Raw genomic sequence first — 21,664 nt, forward strand, 5'->3', positions numbered from 1 at the left:
GTGGGAGATGCTACATGGTAGAAGACTTGGCTCTATGAGGAATCCCCCTCTTACTTACTCTCTCTCCCAAACAGATCCTCCCCCTGTCTCGCTGGTTCCAAACGAGCAGCAGCTGGCCAGACTCACTGACTACGTGGCTTTCCTTGAGAACTGATCAATTCCCTTCAGCCCCGTTTGTCTGCCGTGAGGAAGACTCCAGAACGCCCCTCTTCCAGAGCTTAGACGGACACGCACCATACACACACACACACACACACACACATGCAGGGCCTCAAGCTCACCCCCCTTGTGCATGATTGTGGTCATGTCTCTGGAAGCGAGACACCATGTTTTCAGAAAGATGGGCCTCGGACTTACGATTCAGTTCGTACGCCCACTAACTCTGTTGTTGGGCAATCCTTAGTAAATGACTGCGACTTTACTGCGTCTTTACGATGTGGCAGCCTCAATGATTGTAGTAGTTAATTTAATGTCATTTCTGTAAGAAAAACAATACTATTTTCACGCGCACATTGGCAGAATTTGATTGTCCGCAGCCGCCCGACTGTGAAAATCTGAGTCCCGCATCAGACTCTAACCCGCAAATAGGCCAATAGAAAATCCCCGTCGAGACTGCGGTAAGATTTTTGGACGGGGTGCAGGATGATTATTTTTTTTTTTTTTACTAGATTTTGATAGGCTATTTGTTAGTGAACTTTTCTATAATTATATGCATGCAGCTTCTCTTCTGTCATTACTGCCCTAGAAGACTAAATAAACTTTTGTTCACCAGAATGTCGTAAATCGATGAACGCTTCAATCTTGTTGACTTCTGTAAAGTTTTCTCTTTTATCTCTGCTTCTCTCCTGCAGCAGAGGTTTAGGGACCGGGGGGGGTAAATGCAATAAAACATTTTTTAAAGATTTTCTGTGCAAAATGTCAAAATGTACATCAATCTGACCAGTTTGGAGGAAATTAAAAGCAGTGAAAACAATCCAACATGTTTCTGATAAGATTTCAGTTCAACCTGGATGCATATTTTATATGGTTCAAATACTATCAGCTTTTATAATGCTGATAAAGATAGCGCCTTTGTGCGGTCGCTAACCGCACATTAATTCTCTCAAGATACAAAAAATAATATTTCAATATCCACTCCTGTTTCCAAGTCAAAATGTACATTTTGTTGTATCATTCTACTGCAAGAAATGCTTAATTTTGCAGGAGTTAATATTAGGTTATGTATGAGGTTATAAACCTACACTACATGACCAAAACTATGTGCATACCTGAAAGTCAAACATCTCATTCCAAAATCATGGGCATTAATATGGAGTTGGTCCCCCCTTTGCTGCTATAACAGCATCCACTCTTCTGGGAAAGCTTTCCGCTAGATGTTGGAACATTACTGCAGGGACTTGCTTCCATTCAGCTACAAACATTAGTGAGGTTGGGCACTGATGTTGAGCGATTAAGCCTGGCTCGCAGTCAGCGTTCTAATTCATCCCAAAGGTGTTTGTTCGATGAGGTTGAGGTCAGGGCTCTGTGAAGGCCAAGTTCTTCCACACTGATCTCGACAAACCATTTCTGTATGGGCCTCACTTTGTGCACGGGGGCATTGTCATGCTGAAACAGGAAAGGGCCTTCCCCAAACTGTTGCCACAAAGTTGGAAGCACAGAATCGTCTAGAATGTCATTGTATGCTGTAGCATTCACTGGAACTAAGGGCCTAGCCCGACCCATGAAAAGCAGCCCCAGACCATTATTCTTCCTCCCCCAAACTTTACAGTTGGCAGTATGAATTGTGGCAGGTAGCGTTCTCCTGGCATCCGCCAAACCCAGATTTGTCCCTCGGACAGCCAGATGGTGAAGGGTGATTCATCACTCCAGAGAACGATTTTCCGGAGTCCAATGACGGCGAGCTTTACACCACTCCAGCTGACGCTTGGTATTGCACATGGTGATCTTGGGCTTGTGTGTGGCTGCTCGGCCATGGAAACCCATTTCATGAAGCTCTCAACGAACAGTTTTCCAGAGGCAGTTTGGAACTCGGTAGTGAGTGTTGCAACCGAGGACAGATGATTTTTAGGCGCTTCAGTACTCGGTGGTCCCGTTCTGTGAGCTTGTGTGGCCTACCACTTCACGGCTGAGCTGCTAAGCCGTTGTTGCTCCTAGACGTTTTCACATCACAATAATAGCACTTACAGTTGACCGGGGCAGCTCTAGCAGGACTTGTTGCAAAGGTGGCATCCTATGGTGGTACCACATTGAAAGTCACTTCAGTAAGGCCATTCTACTGCCAATGTTTGTCTATGGAGATTGCATGGCTCTGCGCTCTGTTATACACCGGACAGCAACTGGTGTGGCTGAAATAGTCGAATCCACTAATTTTGAAGGGTTGTATACATACTTTTGGTGTGTGTGTGTGTGTGTGTGTGTGTATATATAGTGTATATCTCCTTTCAATGTGCACCAAAATTACAATGTTTCTCTGAATTGCCCTGTGAAAGCCTAACACTGTAAGATCATATTTTATGACTCATCTAGTCATGTTGGCAATAGAACACGTTTTCAAATGATACCCACCTGACCCAGATTGCGATTTTTATGGGCCAATTTTGGATTGTGTAAACAACAACAGTAGTTGTGTGATGACGGGGATGAAGGGTTGTTCAAAACAACTACAAGTGTGCTTGCGCTGCTTTCTCAACAGCACAGCTAGGAGAGCTCACAAAAGCAGTTGAAGACTCTGAGTCATAAAAGTGCATTGAATTTACATAGGAACTGTGCACACTTTGGAGAGGTGTAGCCATTTGAAGACATCAATTAGTCCTCCCACTCAAACCCTTGTCATTTTTTTGTCTTATGTTGCATCTACCCCACATTTTCACGGAATATTGTTATGTTATTGAATGTATTTTCAGATTTCGTTATCAACAAATGTGCTGAAAGGTACAGTAAATGTAAAATGCACATAAAATCAAGTGTACTGTTTAGGTTCAGTTTTGTGTCAGGTGAACTGTTGTCCTCAACTTTGGTCTCATAATTTTCCAATAATCTCCAAACTGTGCCCTTTCAATTACTACCATGCTTATGCATATGGTTTGCATATTCCCTCTGTAAGAAACATTTCAATTTAGCCCCATTTCAGATAGGCTAATAGCCAAGGAAAGGATTAACCCGCAATATCCTGGTCGGAAGCTCAGATTTCTGATTCTTATGTCTTTGACCTACTGTTTACATGCACTTTAGACTGAATCCTAATTTGATAAACGCATGTGTAATTAAAGTTTAGCATATTCCTAAAGTGTTCGGCCACAACACATGGGCCTGGCAATGGTGTGCCAGTGTCATTCAGCGCATACAGTGCCTGAGGCTGAGATGGTGGTAACTGGACCATATCACTATTCAGAGAATCTGTTACTGCCTGGTCAGTCTGACATGCATATCAACAGCACTCGTCATCCACACGCGGGCCAGCCATGAAGTTATATTGGGCAAGGAAACATCACTATATTTGAACTTGGTGACAGAGGGTAGACAGAGGGTCGTTTGAGGGGTTCGAGATCAAGCTGACTGTACCATGAATGTGTGAACAACTTACCATTTTTCCAACGGCAAGTAATTACTTATGCTTGTAATGACGAACAGAGGAGACTTTGACATGGGACAAAATAATTACTGTTACACTTCCCACATAAAGCCATTGCACACCACATTACATGAAAATAATCAACAGTTAACTACTATTTCTTCCCACATGGAAGTAATGCAAATATAATACCCCTTTGTGGACATGTTTTCTTTAGCTTTGAATTTAAACATCCTTATTTTCTGAGTTGCTGTTATCCAAGTTCCTCCTTTTTTCATTTAGTTTGTTAGTAGGCCTATATAGAGGTTTAGCAGCTGTGGTCATGGGGAAGCCCAGTCCTATCGCAATGTTATGCCTACAGTCATTACACTCGCTGGAAAGTATTTGCAATGGAGCTCAGCATTATCGCTGTGACTCACAACCGTTAAAATGGCATGGGACTTTAACGTTAATGATTTCCGAGACTCAATGTCAACAGGTGCAACCTATGCCTTTATAACTTTGGAATCAATGTCAGACAAACGGCAGCTTGGGGCCCAAATTAAACTGTCGTTCTTTTTGATTTTTGGCTGCTTACAATGGGTACAGCTGTAAGCTGTGACAGCTGAAAGATTACATAGAAAAAATGGTGCATTGATGATAGGAGTCTGGACAGACTTATTAAAACATGACTGGATTGAATTTCCAGTTGATCAAAATGCTTTCAATTGTATGGGGGGGAACACCTAATCCACTACCAATGCACCCAGCTGTGGGATGCCACAGCATCACACAATAACCTCCACACTAACCACACATACTACCCTCCGTTCAACTCACTATTCCCAGTGTACTCCTGGGCCTCTCATAAATCATACCCTGTTCGATAGCCTTTTGTGATGTAATGCGATAAGTATTGATGGGCCAGCCCAGCTTTACTGCAACATAACATCATACTGGAAACCTGAAAGAAATGCAGATGTTGTGAAGCTGCTGGGGGAGAGGCTTTGAAGTGAGGACACAGTTTAAGAGTTCAGATGTCTTCACGCGTCCAAAAACTCGACCCGTTCCGAATGGACCCGAGGACAGTCAGACTGTGAAGGACAAGCCGACGCTGCAGATCGTACAGTGTGGAGACAGACAGGATGTTCTGGTGCTCACCTGTCTTAGATACTTTTATTTACAATGTTAAGGTGCTGGTAGAATTGGCCAATACACTTTGTACAGAAAATGACAAACAGGACGTTGACATAAAGACTAGAAGAAATAAAATATATTCTCAGTATAAACTATTCAGGCAACAACTCTTTGCCTATAACAAAACTCCGGTATGGCTCTACTCTAGCCAATCTGTTACCTGCCCAGCCTGCTCTCCCCACAGGCAAAGGCCAATTGAGCACTTAAGCACTCTCTCCACGAACTCCCTTCCGCTAGGAATGTTCCATCATGATAGCCCCAAAACACATTTCTACCATAAATGCATAATTTCCCATGGACATATAACTTCATAAACAACAGTTTTACATAAATCCACACTTCAATAACATGCCATAACTTCTTTAAGTCACACAATACACATTCATGAAGTAATTCACCCCGGGATAATTCATCACTTCGGTTATTCCCATCAACCTATAAATGTCCCTGGATGACTCGCAGACCAATGTACGCGTCATGCACACCGCCATTTTAATAAAGAAACAGCACAGAGCTTCAAACAAACACATCAGGTAGGTTAAATTATTCTCTAATAACACTTTGATCATTATTTTAATCTATTTCACATTGCTAGTGCATGTACGTTTAAACGGGCAGCTTTATACACGGTAGAGACATGGTTAACATGTTACATAATTTTAGTTACTCGTGTACACAACAAACACTCGACTTTCGTGCCTTATGTCAAAGTATTGTTGGCAAACGGAGTGCGCAACTCTCACCAACATATTCTCTTTTGTTTCAGGATTCTTGGCTATACCTTGAAGAGATACAATAAAGACTCCTTTTCAAACCAATCATTTGTTTCAGTGTCATTGTCTATAAGTCACGGACATGCACCAAAATACCTGGCAGCCATTTTATGCCCGGAAGCTCAAAACACATAACACACTAACCTCCACACATACTAACCTCCAGTCAACTCACTATTCCCAGGGTTGGTTAAGTTACTTTCTAAATGTTATCCGTTAGTTACCTGTCTAAAATTGTAATCAGTAACGTAACTTTTGGAATACCCAAATTCAGTAACTGAATCTGATTACATTCAGTTACTTTTAGATTTCTTTCCCCTTAAGAGACATTAAAAGAAGACAAAATGTATGTTACCAATTGAACGACATCTATTGCAGGATAAATCAGTGCTAAAATTTACATAGCTGGCAATATATTATTTAAATGTTACATTTTACTTCATGGGTTGGTTATGTAGGCTTCTTCTAACATATCACCTTCTACTACATATAATAATACGACTAAATTATATCTTTACATTAAAAACCAAAGTCTATCAGAATTCCAGTCATTCCAATGAATGTTATACCCCTTGATCTTCAAGAATAGGACTTGGAAATATGGAAGTCTAGGTTAGCCAAATTGTTTTACCTGAGCATAACCCCAAAACTAAGGACTTATTAGCCAGCCCTACTCTGTTGTTTATGATTTAGTTGTCATGGAGGACTGATTGGGCTCATTGATTTGAGTTGAAAAATAAATTCTGCGCTAATGGAATAGCATGCCTTGAGCACTACTGAAAAGTGATATTTACATGTGAAAAATGAATGCCGTATGCTGCGTTTGCTATAGGCCTATTGTCTACCTTTTGTTGGTGAGACTTTGATATCTTGCAGCTGTTTAAAGGGCAAATCCACAGATGAAACAATAGCAAAATGGACGCCCCGCCTCTGTTTTGGTAAAAAGCTGAGGGACGGGCCTGGAGAAATGTAACCCCTCTCAGATTAATTGAGCTATAGATGCAACGACTGACCATCCATGATATCAACATTATTGTTTTAACCATGTTATGAGGCTATACAGTGTTTGTTTACATTTACAATGTTTACAAACATTGGAGAAAACAAGCAAAAATGTTGGGTTCTCATGGAGTGTGACAGTTAAACTAAGCTTATAAGTTATATTCTTCAAGAATCAATGGATATATATATATATATATATATATACAGTACCTGTCAAAAGTTTTGACACACCTACTCATTCAAGGGTTTTTCTTGATTTGTACTATTTTCTACATTGTGGAATAATAGTGAAGACATCACAACTTTGAAATATCACATATGGAATCATGTAGTATCCCAAAAAAGTGTTAAACTAATCAAAATATATTTTATATTTGAGATTCTTCAAAGTAACCACCCTTTGCCTTGATGGCAGCTTTGCACACTAACCACAGGGTCTGGTTAGTGCTTGGATGAGAGGATAATTAAGTTGCTGTTTGAGGTAATATTTGATGGCCAGTAGGCGGCACTCTTCCCTCTGATCTGATTTAAGATAGCCCCAAAATGTTTGTACTGTGACTGATCAACTGTCATAGAGCCATTTGCCCACTTTTTACAGGTACCGAATGGGCAGTGCCGAGATATAGTCAATCTCTACGTCTCTCTCTCTCGCGCTCTCTCTGTGTGTAAAAACTATATGAGAGGAGCAAGCCTCTGAATGCACAGTGCCTGAGTGGAGGGTTTTCATTTTTTTTTTATTAACCAGAAAAAAGCCCATGCACATCCGAAGTGAAACTGTTTCCATGTGGGACGGTGAGTCATAGGGTATGCTAAGACAGGGACTCTGAAGGGCCAAGAGGATGTGGGAGATTGGAAATAGAGAGAAAAACTAAGGCTAGAGTTAGGAGAGGGTGAGAAAGAGCTGTGGGAGAAAGTGGGGGAGAGATGGATGAGTGGCGAGAGGGAGGGGAGCACATGGCTGATTGGGATAGTGGCAAGAGAATGAGAGATGGAGAGAGAGGCATTGGGAGTAGCAGGACTTCATGGGCTTGAAGCTGCAACAGTTTTATACGACCATGATCAAAGGGAGATGGAGGTTCTGGCTGGGGAAATTTATGATCTGCATGTAACATGATCTTTGAAATCTTCCAGTTTAACCAATGCAGATGTTGCACTATGCAAAACAAAAATTATATTTTTTTGTTGCCAATCCTGCTAAACCTTGTATATTCTGTTTTACTTACCCCAAATGAACTGTAGTCATCTGTAGGCATTGGTAACAGGGTAACAAAGCACAATCTTGGATAGAAGTCAGATAGATGCACAAAAAGTGAATATGAGGGACTTGCTGAAGGGGCTGGAAATACCATGTTTTACTCCCAAACTGATTTTCACTCAAGGGGGAAAAAATACAAAAATTGTTTTTTTCAGTAGAAGGCATAGGTTACCTAATAGCCTGTAAAGCTCAGTAAAAAGGGCTTGTGGCAGTAATTTGCCCATGTTTTGTGAGAGATGAAACTACACAAATTTAACACAATGGTTGTGATACAACAAATTGTCGCCGTAACATTTTTTACACAACCATTGTGCAGAGTTTCCACAACGGTTGTGTAAAACTTTTGTGCAGACAAAAACCATCCATTGGATCACCACTGTTTTGTCAAATATGTTGTACATCAGTTATACAAACTGAGTGTGTACGGGGACATAAAGAGGTAACAGCTGTTAATACAGAAAATACAGATAGAGCTGCTCAAGAAAACACCAGGAAAATATCAGGACAAACCCTGCTGCACCCCAAAACAAGGGTTGGAGAACCGAAACCCAACTCAAGATTACATTCTCATGGAGAAAGAATTTGATCCATGTTTTTCCATGTTGTGCGACTCCTTTCAAGAGTTCCCAGCTGTTGCTTCACATCTCAAGTCCAGGAGATTTCCTTATCCCGTAGTTAAAGTTGAGATCTCTGAAGTGGTAGAACAGGGCCTTATTAATTTCACCATTCACGCCTGGGCTGGTCCTTGGGGGTTTCACTTAAAATCAAATCAAATTGTATTGGTTACATACACATATTTTGCAGATGTTATTTTGGCTGTAGTGAAATACTTATGTTCCTAGCTCCAACAGTGCAGTAATATCTAACAATACACAACAATACAAACAAATCTAAAAAGTAAAATAATGAAATAAAAAAATATAGAAATATCAGGACAAGCAATGTCTGGAGTATAAATATATGTATACCATAGCATTGTTGAATACACATTTCGGATTGGTTAGAAGAGCATTCTAGAATGGACATTAAAATCAGATAATTGGATAGTTTGAAAAGATATTGGGACAGTTGGAAAAGATATCGGGACACCTTGCAATCATGACATAATATGCTCCCCACACATGCAGACTGTACTTGCTACAAAGTTACAGAAAGCTAAACTAACAACCACACAAACCAAAATTGGATACATTGTAAACACAGGTTCAAAGAGGGAAACACTTAGCTAGCTAGCATTGTTTGATTTTTGCAGACACATATTTTCTTTGGAGCATCTGATGATGACCTAACGTGGTGAGTGATTAACATGAATTTCTCTCTTCCCTACTGTTGCAGTCATGACGGAAGTGGTGCTATGCTGTCAAATCATCCCACATGTTTCTTGTTTGACCAACTGTTTTCAGCAACAACAGAAAAAAATCTTTGGTTGTCATATGGGCAGGTTTGCTAGCAAAAACATATTTAGCTAGCTTTCAGCCTAGTGTTTGATATGCCATATGATCTCCTCGTAATTAACAGTCAGTGTTGACGAGTGTCCTGATGATAAGGCACACTTTTCTAGCTGTTCCAGGCAAAATCAGCATTATCAGCTCATTGATATGGATGTATCCAAATGAATGTCAAAAGAAAACAGCTACTTTGCTGTTATTCTGGCTGCAGAGGTCGTCACTATGTTATCCGTAGCTAGTTGGGATACTGAGCATGGTAATGGAACATAAAGAACAAACGACTGGATCGCGTCTGTAAATATCAAACTAATCCACCAAATGACTGGGTCGCGTCTCCAGCAATCAAAAGATAGAAAAGTATGAATTTGCTGATAAAAAATTTAATATAAATGAAAATTAAGTATTTCTACTGGAAAGAAGCAGCTGCTAAGCTACAGGACTGTTTTGCTAGCACAGACTGGAATATGTTCTGGGATTCTTCCGATGGTATTGAGGAGTACATCACATCAGTCACTGGCTTCATCAAGAAGTGCAATAATGACGTCGTCCCCACAGTGACTGTACGTACTTACCCCAACCAGAAGCCATGGATTACAGGCAATATCCGCACTGAGCTAAAGGGTAGAGCTACCGCTTTCAAGGAGCAGGACTCTAACCCAGAAGCTTATAAGAAATCCCACTATGCCCTCCGACGAACCATCAAACAGGCAGGAATCGTACTACACCGGCTCTGATGCTCGTCGGATGTGGCAGGGCTTGCAAACTATTACAGACTACAAAGGGAAGCACAGCTGAGAGCTGGCCAGTGACATGAGCCTACCAGACAAGCTAAATTACTTCTATGTTCGCTTCGAAGCAAGTAACACTGAAACATGCATGAGAGCATTAGCTGTTCCGGACGACTGTGTGATCACGCTCGCCTCAGCCGATGTGAGTAAGACCTTTAAACAGGTCAACTTTCGCAAAGCCGCAGGACCAGACGGATTACCAGGACGTGTACTCTGAACATGTGCTGACCAAACTGCTTTGAAAGGCTGGTCATGGCTCACATCAACACCATTATCCCAGAAAACCTAGACCCACTCCAATTTGCATACCGCCCAAACAGATCCACAGATGATGCAATCACTATTGCACTCCACACTGCCCTTTCACACCTAGACAAAAGGAACACCTGTGTGAATGCTATTAATTTACTACAGCTCAGCGTTCAACACCACAGTGTCCTCAAAGCTAAGGACCTTGGGACTAAACACCTCCCTCTGCAACTGGATCCTGGACTTCCTGACGGGCCACGCCCAGGTGGTAAGGGTAGGTAATAACACATCCGTCACACTGATCCTCAACACGGGGGCCCCTCAGGGGTGCTTGCTCAGTCCCCTCCTGTACTCCCTATTCACTCACGACTGCACGGCCAGGCACGACTCCAACACCATCATTAACTTTGCCGATGACACAACAATGGTAGGCCTGATAACTGACAAGGATGAGACAGCCTATAGGGAGGAGGTCAGAGACCTGACTGTGTGGTGCAAGGACAACAACCTCTCCCTCGGTGTAATCAAGACAAAGGAGATGATTGTGGACTACAGGAGAAGGAGAACCGAGCACGCCCCCATTCTCATGGACGGGGCTGTAGTGGAGCAGGTTGAGAGCTTCAAGTTCCTTGGAGTCCAAGTCACCAACAAACTAACATGGTCCAAGCACACCAAGACAGTCGTGAAGAGGGCACGACAAAACCTGTTCCCCCTCAGGAGACTGAAAAAATGTGGCATGAGTCCTCAGATCCTCAAAAGGTTCTACAACTGCAGCATCAAGAGCATCCTGACTGGTTGCATCACTGCCTGGTATGGCATTTGTTCGGCCTCCGACCGTAAGGCACTACAGAGGGTAGTGTGTAAGGCCCAGTACATCACTGGGGCCAAGCTTCCTGCCATCCAGGATCTCTATACCAGGCATAGTCAGAGGAAGGCCCTAAAAATTGTCAAAGACTCCAGCCACCCTAGTCATAGACAGTTCTCTCTGCTACCGCACGGCAAGCGGTACCGGAGCGCCAATATACAGTACTAGTTAAAAGTTTGGACACACCTACTCATTCACAGGTTTTTTGTTATTTGTACTATTTTCTACGTTGTAGAATAATAGTGAAGACATCAAAACTATGAAATAACACATATGGAATCATGTAGTAACCAAAAAAAGTGTTAAACAAATCAAAATATATTTTACATTTAAAATACTTCAAAGTAGCCACCCTTTGCCTTGATGACAGCTTTGCACCCTCTTGGCATTCTCTCAACTGGCTTCATGATGTAGTCACCTGGAATGCATTTTAAAAGTTAATTTGTTATATTTCTTTCCTTAATGCATTTGAGCCAATCAGTTGTGTTGTGACAAGGTAGTGGTAGTATAAAGAAGATAGCCGTATTTGGTAAAAGACCAAGTCCATATTATGGGAAGAACAGCTCAAATTTGCAAAGAGAAACAACAGTCACTTTAAGACATGAAGGTAAGTCAATCCAGAACATTTCATGAACTTTTAAAGTTTCTTCAAGTGCAGTCGCAAAAACTATCAAGCACTATGATGAAACTGTCTCTCTTGAGTTACTTATGCTGCAGAGGATAAGTTCATTAGAGTTAACTGCACCTAAGAAATTGCAGGCCAAATAAATGCTTCACAGACTTCAAGTAAAAGACAAATCTCAACAGCAACTTTTCAGAGGAAACTGTGTGAATCAGGCCTTCATGGTGGAATTGCTGCAAAGAAACCACTACTAAAAGACACCAATAAGAAGAAGAGACTTGCTTGGGCCAAGAAACACCAACAATGGACATTAGACCAGTGGAAATCTGTCCTTTGGTCTGATGAGTCCATATTTTAGATTTTGGGTTCCAGCCGCCATATCTTTGTGAGACGCAGAGTAGGTGAACAGATGATCTCTGCATGTGTGGTTCCTACCGTTGAAGCATTAAGGAGTAGGTGTGATGGTGTGGGTATGCTTCGCTGGTGTCACTGTCAGTGATTTATTTAGAATTCAAGGTACATTTAACAGGCATGACTACCACAGCATTCTTCAGTGAAAGCCATCCCATCTGGTTTGCGCTTAGTGGGACTATCATTTGTTTCTCAACAGGACAATGACCCAACACACCTCTGGGCTGTGTAAGGGCTATTTGTCTAAGAAGGAAAGTGCTGCATCAGATGACCTGGCCTCCACAATCACCCGACCTCAACCCAATTGAGATGGTTTGGGATGAGTTGGACTGCAGAGTGACGGAAAAGCAGCCAACAAGTGCTCAGCATATGTGGGAAATCCATCAAGACTGTTGGAAAAGCTTTCCAGGTGAAGCTGGTTGAGAGAATGCCAAGAGTGTGCAAAACTGTCATCAAGGCAAAGGGTGGCTGCTTAGTAAGAAAATAAACTTTGAATGAGCAGGTGTGTCCAAACTTTTCACTGGTACTGTATATACAGTACATTCAAAAGTATTCAGATCCCTTGACTTTTTTCAAATTTTGTTACTTTACAGCCTTATTCTAAAATGGATTATATAGTTTTTGTTGTATATTGTTCATCAATCTACACACAATACCCAATAACAACCAGGCATTATTTATTTTTGCAAAAATATATATATAAAAAAACTGAAATATCACATTTACATAAGTATTCAGACCCTTTACTCAGTACTTTGTTGAAGCCTTGAGTCTTCTTGGGTATGACACTACAAGCTTGGCACACCTGTATTTGGGAAGTTTCTCCCATTCTTCTCTGCAGATCCTCTCAAGCTCTCTCAGGTTGGATGGGGAGCGTCGCTGCACAGCTATTTTCAGGTCTCTCCAGAGATGTTCGATCGGGTTCAATTCCGGGCTCTGGCTGGGCCACTTAAGGAAATTCAGAGACTTGTCCCAAATCCACCCCTGCGTTGTCTTGGCTGTGTGCTTTGGGTCGTTGTCCTGTTGAAAGGTAAACCTTCAACCCAGTCTGACCTCCTGAGCGCTCTGGAGCAGGTTTTCATCAAAGATCTCTCTATCCTTCTGGAAGGTTCTCCCATCACCACTGATGAACTCTAGAGCTCTGTCAGAGTGACCATCAGGTTCTTGGTCACCTCCCTGACCAAGGCCCTTCTCCCCCGATTGCTCAGTTTGGCCGGACGGCCAGCTCTACGAAGGGTCTTGGTGGTTCCAAACTTCTTCCGTTTAAGAATGATGGAGGCAACGTTGTTCTTCGGGACCTTCAATGCTGCAGAAATGTTTTGGTACCCTTCCCCAGATCTTTGCCTCGACACAATCCTGTCTTGGAGCTCTACGGACAATTCCTTCGACCTCATGGCTTGGTTTTTGCTCAGACAAGCACTGCCAACTGTTGGACCAACTGATGGACGGGGCCATGTACCGTCAAATCTTGGGTGAGAACCTCCTTCCCTCAGCCAGGGCATTGAAAATGGGTTGTGGATGGATGATCCAGCATGACAATGACCCAAAACACACGGCCAAGGCAACAAAGGAGTGGCTCAAGAAAGAGCACATTAAGGTCCTGGAGTGGCCTAGCCAGTCTCCAGACCTTAATCCCATAGAAAATCTGTGGAGGGAGCTGAAGGTTCGAGTTGCCAAACGTCAGCCTCGAAACCTTAATGACTTGGAGAAGATCTGCAAAGAGAAGTGGGACAAAATCCTTCCTGAGATGTGTGCAAACCTGGTAGCCAACTACAAGAAACATCTGACCTCTGTGATTGCCAACAAGGGTTTTTCCACCAAGTACTAATTCATGTTTTGCAGAGGGGTCAAATACTTATTTCCCTCATTAAAATGCAAATCAATTTATAACATTTTTGACATGCGTTTTTCTGGATTTTTTTGTTTGTTTTTATTGTCTCTCACTGTTCAAATAAACCTACCATTAAAATGATAGACTGATCATTTCTTTGTCAGTGGACAAACGTACAAAATCAGCAGGGGATCAAATACTTTTTTCCCTCACTGTATTCGTCTCTATTTAGTCTCAGATTGAAAATAAAAATGCTAATTAGCCTCAAAGGAGACATCATCCAAGTCTACAAATCCCTGCAAGCTCCTGCACATCATCTCTAGCTGTCACATCCTGACCAGCAGAGGGAGCAATTGGATTAGTTTTGGTCAGGATGTGGCAGGGGTTTTGTGTGTGTGAATGGTTGTGTTGGTGATTAGGACTTCCAATTGAAGGCAGGTGTGTTGAGTTGCCTTTGATTGGGAGTCCTATATAGGAGTGTGTTTTTCTTTGGGGTTGTGGGTAATTATTTCTTGTTTAGTGTGGTTGCACCTGACAGGACTGTTGGCTGTCAGTTTTCGCAGTTTGTTTTTGTTATAGTGTTATAGTGTTGTTTCTATTAAATTCAAGATGACGAACACTAACTCTGCTGCATTTTGGTCCTTTCCTGAAGACAGCTGTGACACCAGCTGACATTTTTGCTAACAGGTATTGTGTAAATTTACTTGCACACCTTGTCCTAGAGAGATTTACATGATTATCAAAATTTCACACCTGGGTAAGACTACATGAAACACAAACCATATTTATTTTTTTTGCCCTTTTTCATGGTATTCAACTGGTAGTTACAGTGATGGGACAAGAACATCCCTGCCTGCCAAACCCTCTAACCCGGACGACGCTGGGCCAATTGTGCGCTGCCTCCATGGGTCTCCCGGTCGCGGCTGGCTGCGACAGAGCCTGGACTCGAACCAGGATCTCTAGTGTCACAGCCCTTAGACCACTGAGCCACTCGGCAGGCCCTACACAGCCCTTATTTTAAATGTATCTAAAATCCTCTATGGAAAAAACGAATGGTGAAAAAACAATTGGAACCATTTCCTTGTTTGACCTCTAGGTTTTATGGGTATTATGACCAGTGGTGTAGTGGAGGGTATGTGCAGGTAAAAGCTATATACCCACTTATTTTTCAGTGGGCATTGCGATACTAACTTCTTAATCCCCACTGATATGTATCAAAGTAGTGTAGTGGAGGTATACGCCATATCTATTATTAGGGCTGATGGAACAGATCGGAATGCTTCGCTTAAAATGTTGATAAACTATGATTTCTTCACATTTTGGGTGCAGCAATGTACACCCTCCAGTAGGCCTACACGTGAATGTTACAAAATGCAATTTGCAGGAAAACGCCATTAGAAAAATGCACACCGCATATGCAAGCAGTTTCATGGACAGAGATGGAAATATCTGTTAGAAAGAGGGGGGATTTAAAGATGCAAAAACTATCATGGGTTGCTAATATGATTAGGATAATTTCTTTGGCTGCAAGACAATGAAAGAAAGTTGAAAGAAAACCAATAGAACAGAAGAACACATATAAAAAATAATTGCCTCCACATTTCTATGGTGGAATTTTGGCTATAGGCTACTTTGAACCAAGGTAAGACATGCCTCATAATATGAAGTAAAAGATCCAGGTTTCAAACAATTATGGAACAGGAAAAATATAGCGATGCTAATGATAGACCTAACCGTCTTCTGGCTTTCCCAAAAACCTTCTCTGTTAAATGTTAACTACCTACTGTCGTGGAAGTTCTAACCAATAAGGAGAGACTTTGTTATTTCTTCAAACAATCAATCTTTATTAATAAGAATTACAATAATGAAGCTGGTCGGCCCTACACTGAGGTGGGAGGTCGAGAGCTCGATGGCACAATGAGTATAGAAGCCTTTTATAGTCAAACTATCTTATGCAAGCATATACAAAACACATGATCTTGGTATGTGTACGTGTGTGGAGAACCAGACGAAACTGGGGTAAAAGGTACAGAATAACTGTGAATTTGGTAGTCTCGTTATGTAGCAACAGCTGCTTATTCTAGTCCTCTAGTGAGGTGCTAAACAACAGGAACTATCCTAGACACCGTTTCTCTGAAGTAAATCAACGGTTCTATGAATTTGGGTCGAGCAAGCTCCTTTTGCTGTCTGCCCAGGTGGTGTGTGGTTACACACCCACACACACATACACAAGCATGAACTTTTTGGAATGTAAGAAGCTATACAGCCATACAAATATCTTTCATTACACAAGCATTAAAGAAGTTTATCCTTATAGGATCTTTCATTATACAAACATTAAAGAGGTTTAACAAACATTTTTACCTCACACTACGAAGTAGCCTATGCCTACCTGTCAGAATGATATCATGATTATTTGCATCAATCCAGTGGCCACTTCTTTTGCAAACTCAATCTCATGTGCTACAGAAATGCCTAATCAAACAATAGCGCTATGTGCCTGCACGCTTGAATTAAAGGGTAACTACCCTAACATCTAAACCTCAAAAGTGGTCCCCTGATGTGGTTTAAGCATTGTTATGGACTTAGAACATACAATTTTGTTAATTTTCTGTAAAGAAAAGTGTGACTTTGAGAACAAAAACCTGAAATAATTGGGGGAAATTATGAAACCTGTGAATTTCTGACTCAGTTTATTTGTTTCAATAGAAGGCCTACTATTAGCATAAGCATTATTGTAACATTAGCTAGTGAAATACAGGTGAATTCAAGAGGGTGTTATTAAATTAATGTCTGAACTTAGTTGTCTTTAGCCTATGTCATTGTGAATGGCACACAATTAATCTTTACGTTAGATTGTTCTCTGTAATAGTACTTGCAGACATGGCATAGCCCTGTTTCTTTTTGTTCACCTCTCACAAGGTAAATATCTTAGGGTTTCACTGGGTATTGTGTGATTGTAGTGTAAATTATACGTTTTTAATTGTAACTCGTCTTTATGCTTAGTTCTCACTCTAGATGTATTTATTTACATACATTTTCGGTAGAGCATGGCTTTGCAAGTGCCATGCTCTACCAAATGAGCCGTAGTTCAGTTCCTGCATGACAAGAATGAGCCATATGCAGTAATTCCACAAGTATGGATCAAAGAGGACATCTGTTATTAGCCACCACTCAGCCTCAGAATAAATAACAAAAACAATTTAGCAATCGCGTGTACACCACCAGACAGCACCTGGGAAATAAGTTGTTTTAAGTTCATGAAGAGAGCAGATAATTTGGCCAAATTTATGTCTCTGATATACCCTCCATTTTAACTGTTAGTGTAATTAACTTGCCTGATGTGAAAGTTACTGTTTTGTGGGATAATTCATGCCTCTACCTTATTTTTCACTGGTCTAGACAATTGGTAGATGGGACAGATGTAACGTGAAAATGTTGAGGTGTCATTTGTTGTGTTAAAAGGAAAGGCAAAGTTATTGTTCATTTTTAAGTCGATATGTTCTTACCTGCATGTCTATGGCATTACCTTTACCCATCGAAGTGTCTCACTCCTGACCCTGTTTGACACAATATATTGAAATTAAGTAAATACAGTGCAAAAAGTAACAGATAGGCAAAGTCTCATCTGGGAAAAGTGAATGTACTACATACTGTACAATACATGACCAAAAGTACCTGCTCGTCGAACATCTCATTACAAAGTCATGGGTATTAATATGGCGTTGGTCCCCCCTTTGCTGCTATAACAGCATCCACTCTTCTGGGAAGGCTTTCCACTAGATGTTTGTTTGAACATTGCTGCGGGGACTTGCTTCCATTCAGCCGCTAGATAATTAGTGAGGTCAGGCACTGATATTGGGAGATTAGGCATGGCTCGCAGTCGGCGTTCCAATTCATCCCCAAGGTGTTTGTTGGGGTTGTGGTCAGGGCTCTATGCAGGCAAGTCAAGTTCTTCCATACCGATATCGACAAACCATTTCCGTATGGACCTTGCTTTGTGCACGGGGACATTGTCATGCTGAAACAGGAAAGGGCCTTCCCCAAACTGTTTCCACAAGGTTGGAAGCACAGAATAGTCTAGAATGTCATTGTATGCTGTAGCGTTAAGATTTCCCTTCACTGGAACTAAAGGGCCTAGCCCGAACCATGAAAAACAGCCCCAGACCATTGTTCCTCCTCCACACTTTACAACTGGCACTATGCAATAAGGCAGTAGCATTCTCCTGGCATCAAATTGACATGACATATTGGGACAGGAATGAATTTTCACTTCCATGTCAACCTCTAGAGGAACCTGGTTCCTTCTGCTTTCCAACAGACACTGGGAGAAGAATTCACCTTTCAGCAGGAAAATAACCTAAAACACAAGGCCAAATATGCTTACCATGATGTCGTTGAATTTTCCTGAGTGGCCTAGTTACAGTTTTGACTTAAATTGGTCTTAAATGGTTGTCTAGCAATGATGAACAACCAACTTCACAGAGCTTGAAGAATTGTGAAAGGAATAATGTGAAAAAATTGTACACTTCAGATGTGCAACGCTCTTAGATACTTACCAAAAACGACACACAAAGTGATTCTAACGTGTTTGCTCTGGGATTTTGATGGTGATTTATCAGGGGTGCTGGAACACCCTCAGCACCCCTACTGCCCCACGGCTATGCCTCAATCAATGCCCTCGGATGAGTCCCGGAACATATTCCATTCTGTTCTAGTGAAACAGTCCTGTAGCTTAGCCTGTTAGGGCTAGGGGGCGATATTTACACGGCCGGATAAAAAACATACCCGATTTAATCTGGTTATTACTACTGCCCAGAAACTAGAATATGCATATAATTATTGGCTTTGGATAGAAAACACCCTAAAGTTTCTAAAACTGTTTGAATGGTGTCTGTGAGTATAACAGAACTCATATGGCAGGCAAAAACCTGAGAAGATTCTGTACAGGAAGTGCCCTCTCTGACCATTCCTTGGGCTTCTTGACTCTCTTTATTGAAAATGTAGGATCTTTGCTGTAACGTGACACTTCCTACGGCTCCCATAGGCTCTCAGAACCCGGGAAAAAGCTGAATGATGTCTTTGCAGCCCCTGGCTGAAAAACATTAGCGCCTTTGGTAAGTGGTCTATCAGAGGACAATGAGACTGAGGCGCGTGCACGAGGCGACCCCATGTTTTTATTTTCTCTCTCTTTGAAATAAAACACGGTTTCCTGGTCGGAATATTATCGCTTTTTTTACAAGAAAAATGGCATAAAAATTGATTTTAAACAGCGGTTGACATGCTTTGAAGTACGGTAATGGAATATTTAGAATTTTTTTGTCACGAAACGCGTCGGGCGCGTCACCCTTCTTTACCCTTTCGGATAGTGTCTTGAACGCACGAACAAAACGCCGCTATTTGGATATAACTATGGATTATTTTGAACCAAACCAACATTTGTTATCCTCTATGGGCTAGGCGGGACGAATTCGTCCCACCTACGTAACAGCCACTTGAAGCCTGTGGCGCGATTTTCAAAACCTTAAAAATCCTATTACTTCAATTTCTCAAACATATGACTATTTTACAGCTATTTAAAGACAAGACTCTCGTTAATCTAACCACACTGTCCGATTTCAAAAAGGCTTTACAACGAAAGCAAAACATTAGATTATGTCAGCAGAGTACCAAGCCAGAAATAATCAGACACCCATTTTTCAAGCTAGCATATAATGTCACATAAACCCAGAAGACAGCTAAATGCAGTACTAACCTTTGATGATCTTCATCAGATGACAACCCTAGGACATTATGTTATACAATACATGCATGTTTTGTTCAATCAAGTTCATATTTATATCAAAAACCAGCTTTTTACATTAGCATGTGACGTTCAGAACATTTTACATTTACATTTACGAAGACAACAAAAGGTAATCAAACTTTTATAATAGTAAATATGATTATGGTGAGGGCTAAACTTGGTGGGTGTCTAAATAGCTAGCCCTGTGATGCCAGGCTATCTACTGAGAATATTGCAAAATGTGCTTTCACCGAAAAGCTATTTTAAAATCGGACATATCGAGTGCATAGAGGAGTTCTGTATCTATAATTCTTAAAATAATTGTTATGCTTTTTGTGAACGTTTATCGTGAGTAATTTAGTAAATTCACCGGCAGTGTTCGGTGGGAATGCTAGTCACATGCTAGTCACATGCTAATGTAAAAAGCTGGTTTTTGATATAAATATGAACTTGATTGAACAAAACATGCATGTATTGTATAACATAATGTCCTAGGGTTGTCATCTGATGAAGATCATCAAAGGTTAGTGCTACATTTAGCTGTGGTTTGGGTTTATGTGACATTATATGCTAGCTTGAAAAATGGGTGTCTGATTATTTCTGGCTGGGTACTCTGCTGACATAATCTAATGTTTTGCTTTCGTTGTAAAGCCTTTTTGAAATCGGACAGTGTGGTTAGATTAACGAGAGTCTTATCTTTAAAATGGTGTAAAATAGTCATATGTTTGAAAAATTGAAGTTTTTGCATTTTAGAAGAATTTGAATAACGCGCCACGGGATTACACTGGCTGCTGAGTAGGCGTCCCACCTAGCCCATAGAGGTTAATGGAGTCATTTTTCTTCCGCAGGGAATTTAGCCTTCTAGCTCTGTTCTTGCCAGGTTAATTAAAACAGTTCCTTGTGGCTTGAAACAAGCCAGGACTGACATGGCCCCACTCCTGTTTTTGCCCTGTGTGCAATTTTTCAATTATGAGATTCTATTGATTTTTGAGGAGATGGGTAGACCGAGACACTGACCAGAATGTTTTATAGTCCTTTGGCTTTTATTCTGCACCCACATAAACATGATATCCCTATTAGAAATGAGTTATCCATTACCCTTAAGTCAGCAAATATGGTTTGTTTTGTTGCCTTTTAACAGTGCAGTGTTTCATTTCATTCCAATTTCTGTGTAGGTGATTTTCCCACTCCATAAAACCAACCAGGATTATGTCTCTCACTCCTGGAGGGCCTGCATCCATGATTCTTAAACATGTGCATTACCCCAAATCGTAATTGATTCATTTAGATCATAATAACAAAAACACTTTAAAATAGATGCTCAAGTCTCAAACGCTTCCAAAAGGTTTTTCTTTCAGACAGAATTCTTTCACTTAGCCACAAATGGTCAACACATTTTAAAATTACGTCTAACATTCAGATGTTTCCAATCCAGTTTTTCCGGCATCTCTTTGAAGTATTTGAGTTCTATTTTTTTATGGTCAGACAGTTTGACTGGATACACCGAGCTGATGTTGTCCTGTCTCTGTAATTTTCTGAGAATGTGGGTGGTTCTTAAACACTTTAATTGATCTCTATGCTGTGACACTGTCTCAGTCCTTTCCTGTCCTCTTCTCTCCTCTCGTCTCATTCAAAAAACATCTGGAAATAATTTACCCTGAAATATCACTATACTAATCTGACAAATGTGAATTTAAATTGACTTATACTAATTTCAGATGTAGGTTCTTCATTTGTGCCAGTTTTCTACAGCATGAAATACAGCAGCAACAGGAAATGTGAATTATTATGTGGATTATAATTTATTGTATGGTTTGATACCTTTTTCATAAGAGAAAATCAAGTCGGAAATTTCAAAGAGGAAATTACAAACTTCCGAATCCTTTCT

At 41.0% G+C, this 21,664-nt stretch overlaps 1 protein-coding gene across 1 annotated transcript in view; it reads left to right on the top strand.

Annotated features, from left to right (window-relative positions):
* The window catches only part of csn8 (COP9 signalosome complex subunit 8), a 35,075-nt gene extending 34,289 nt beyond the window's left edge, over positions 1-786 (top strand). The window contains 1 exon segment of the mRNA NM_001146406.1: positions 75-786. Coding sequence (NP_001139878.1) covers positions 75-154 — 80 coding nt within the window. The 3' untranslated portion in view covers positions 155-786.
* The last annotated feature ends 20,878 nt before the right edge of the window (positions 787-21,664 follow it).

The sequence above is a fragment of the Salmo salar genome, chromosome ssa25, assembly GCF_905237065.1.
Source record: "Salmo salar chromosome ssa25, Ssal_v3.1, whole genome shotgun sequence".
Lineage (NCBI taxonomy): Eukaryota > Metazoa > Chordata > Actinopteri > Salmoniformes > Salmonidae > Salmo > Salmo salar.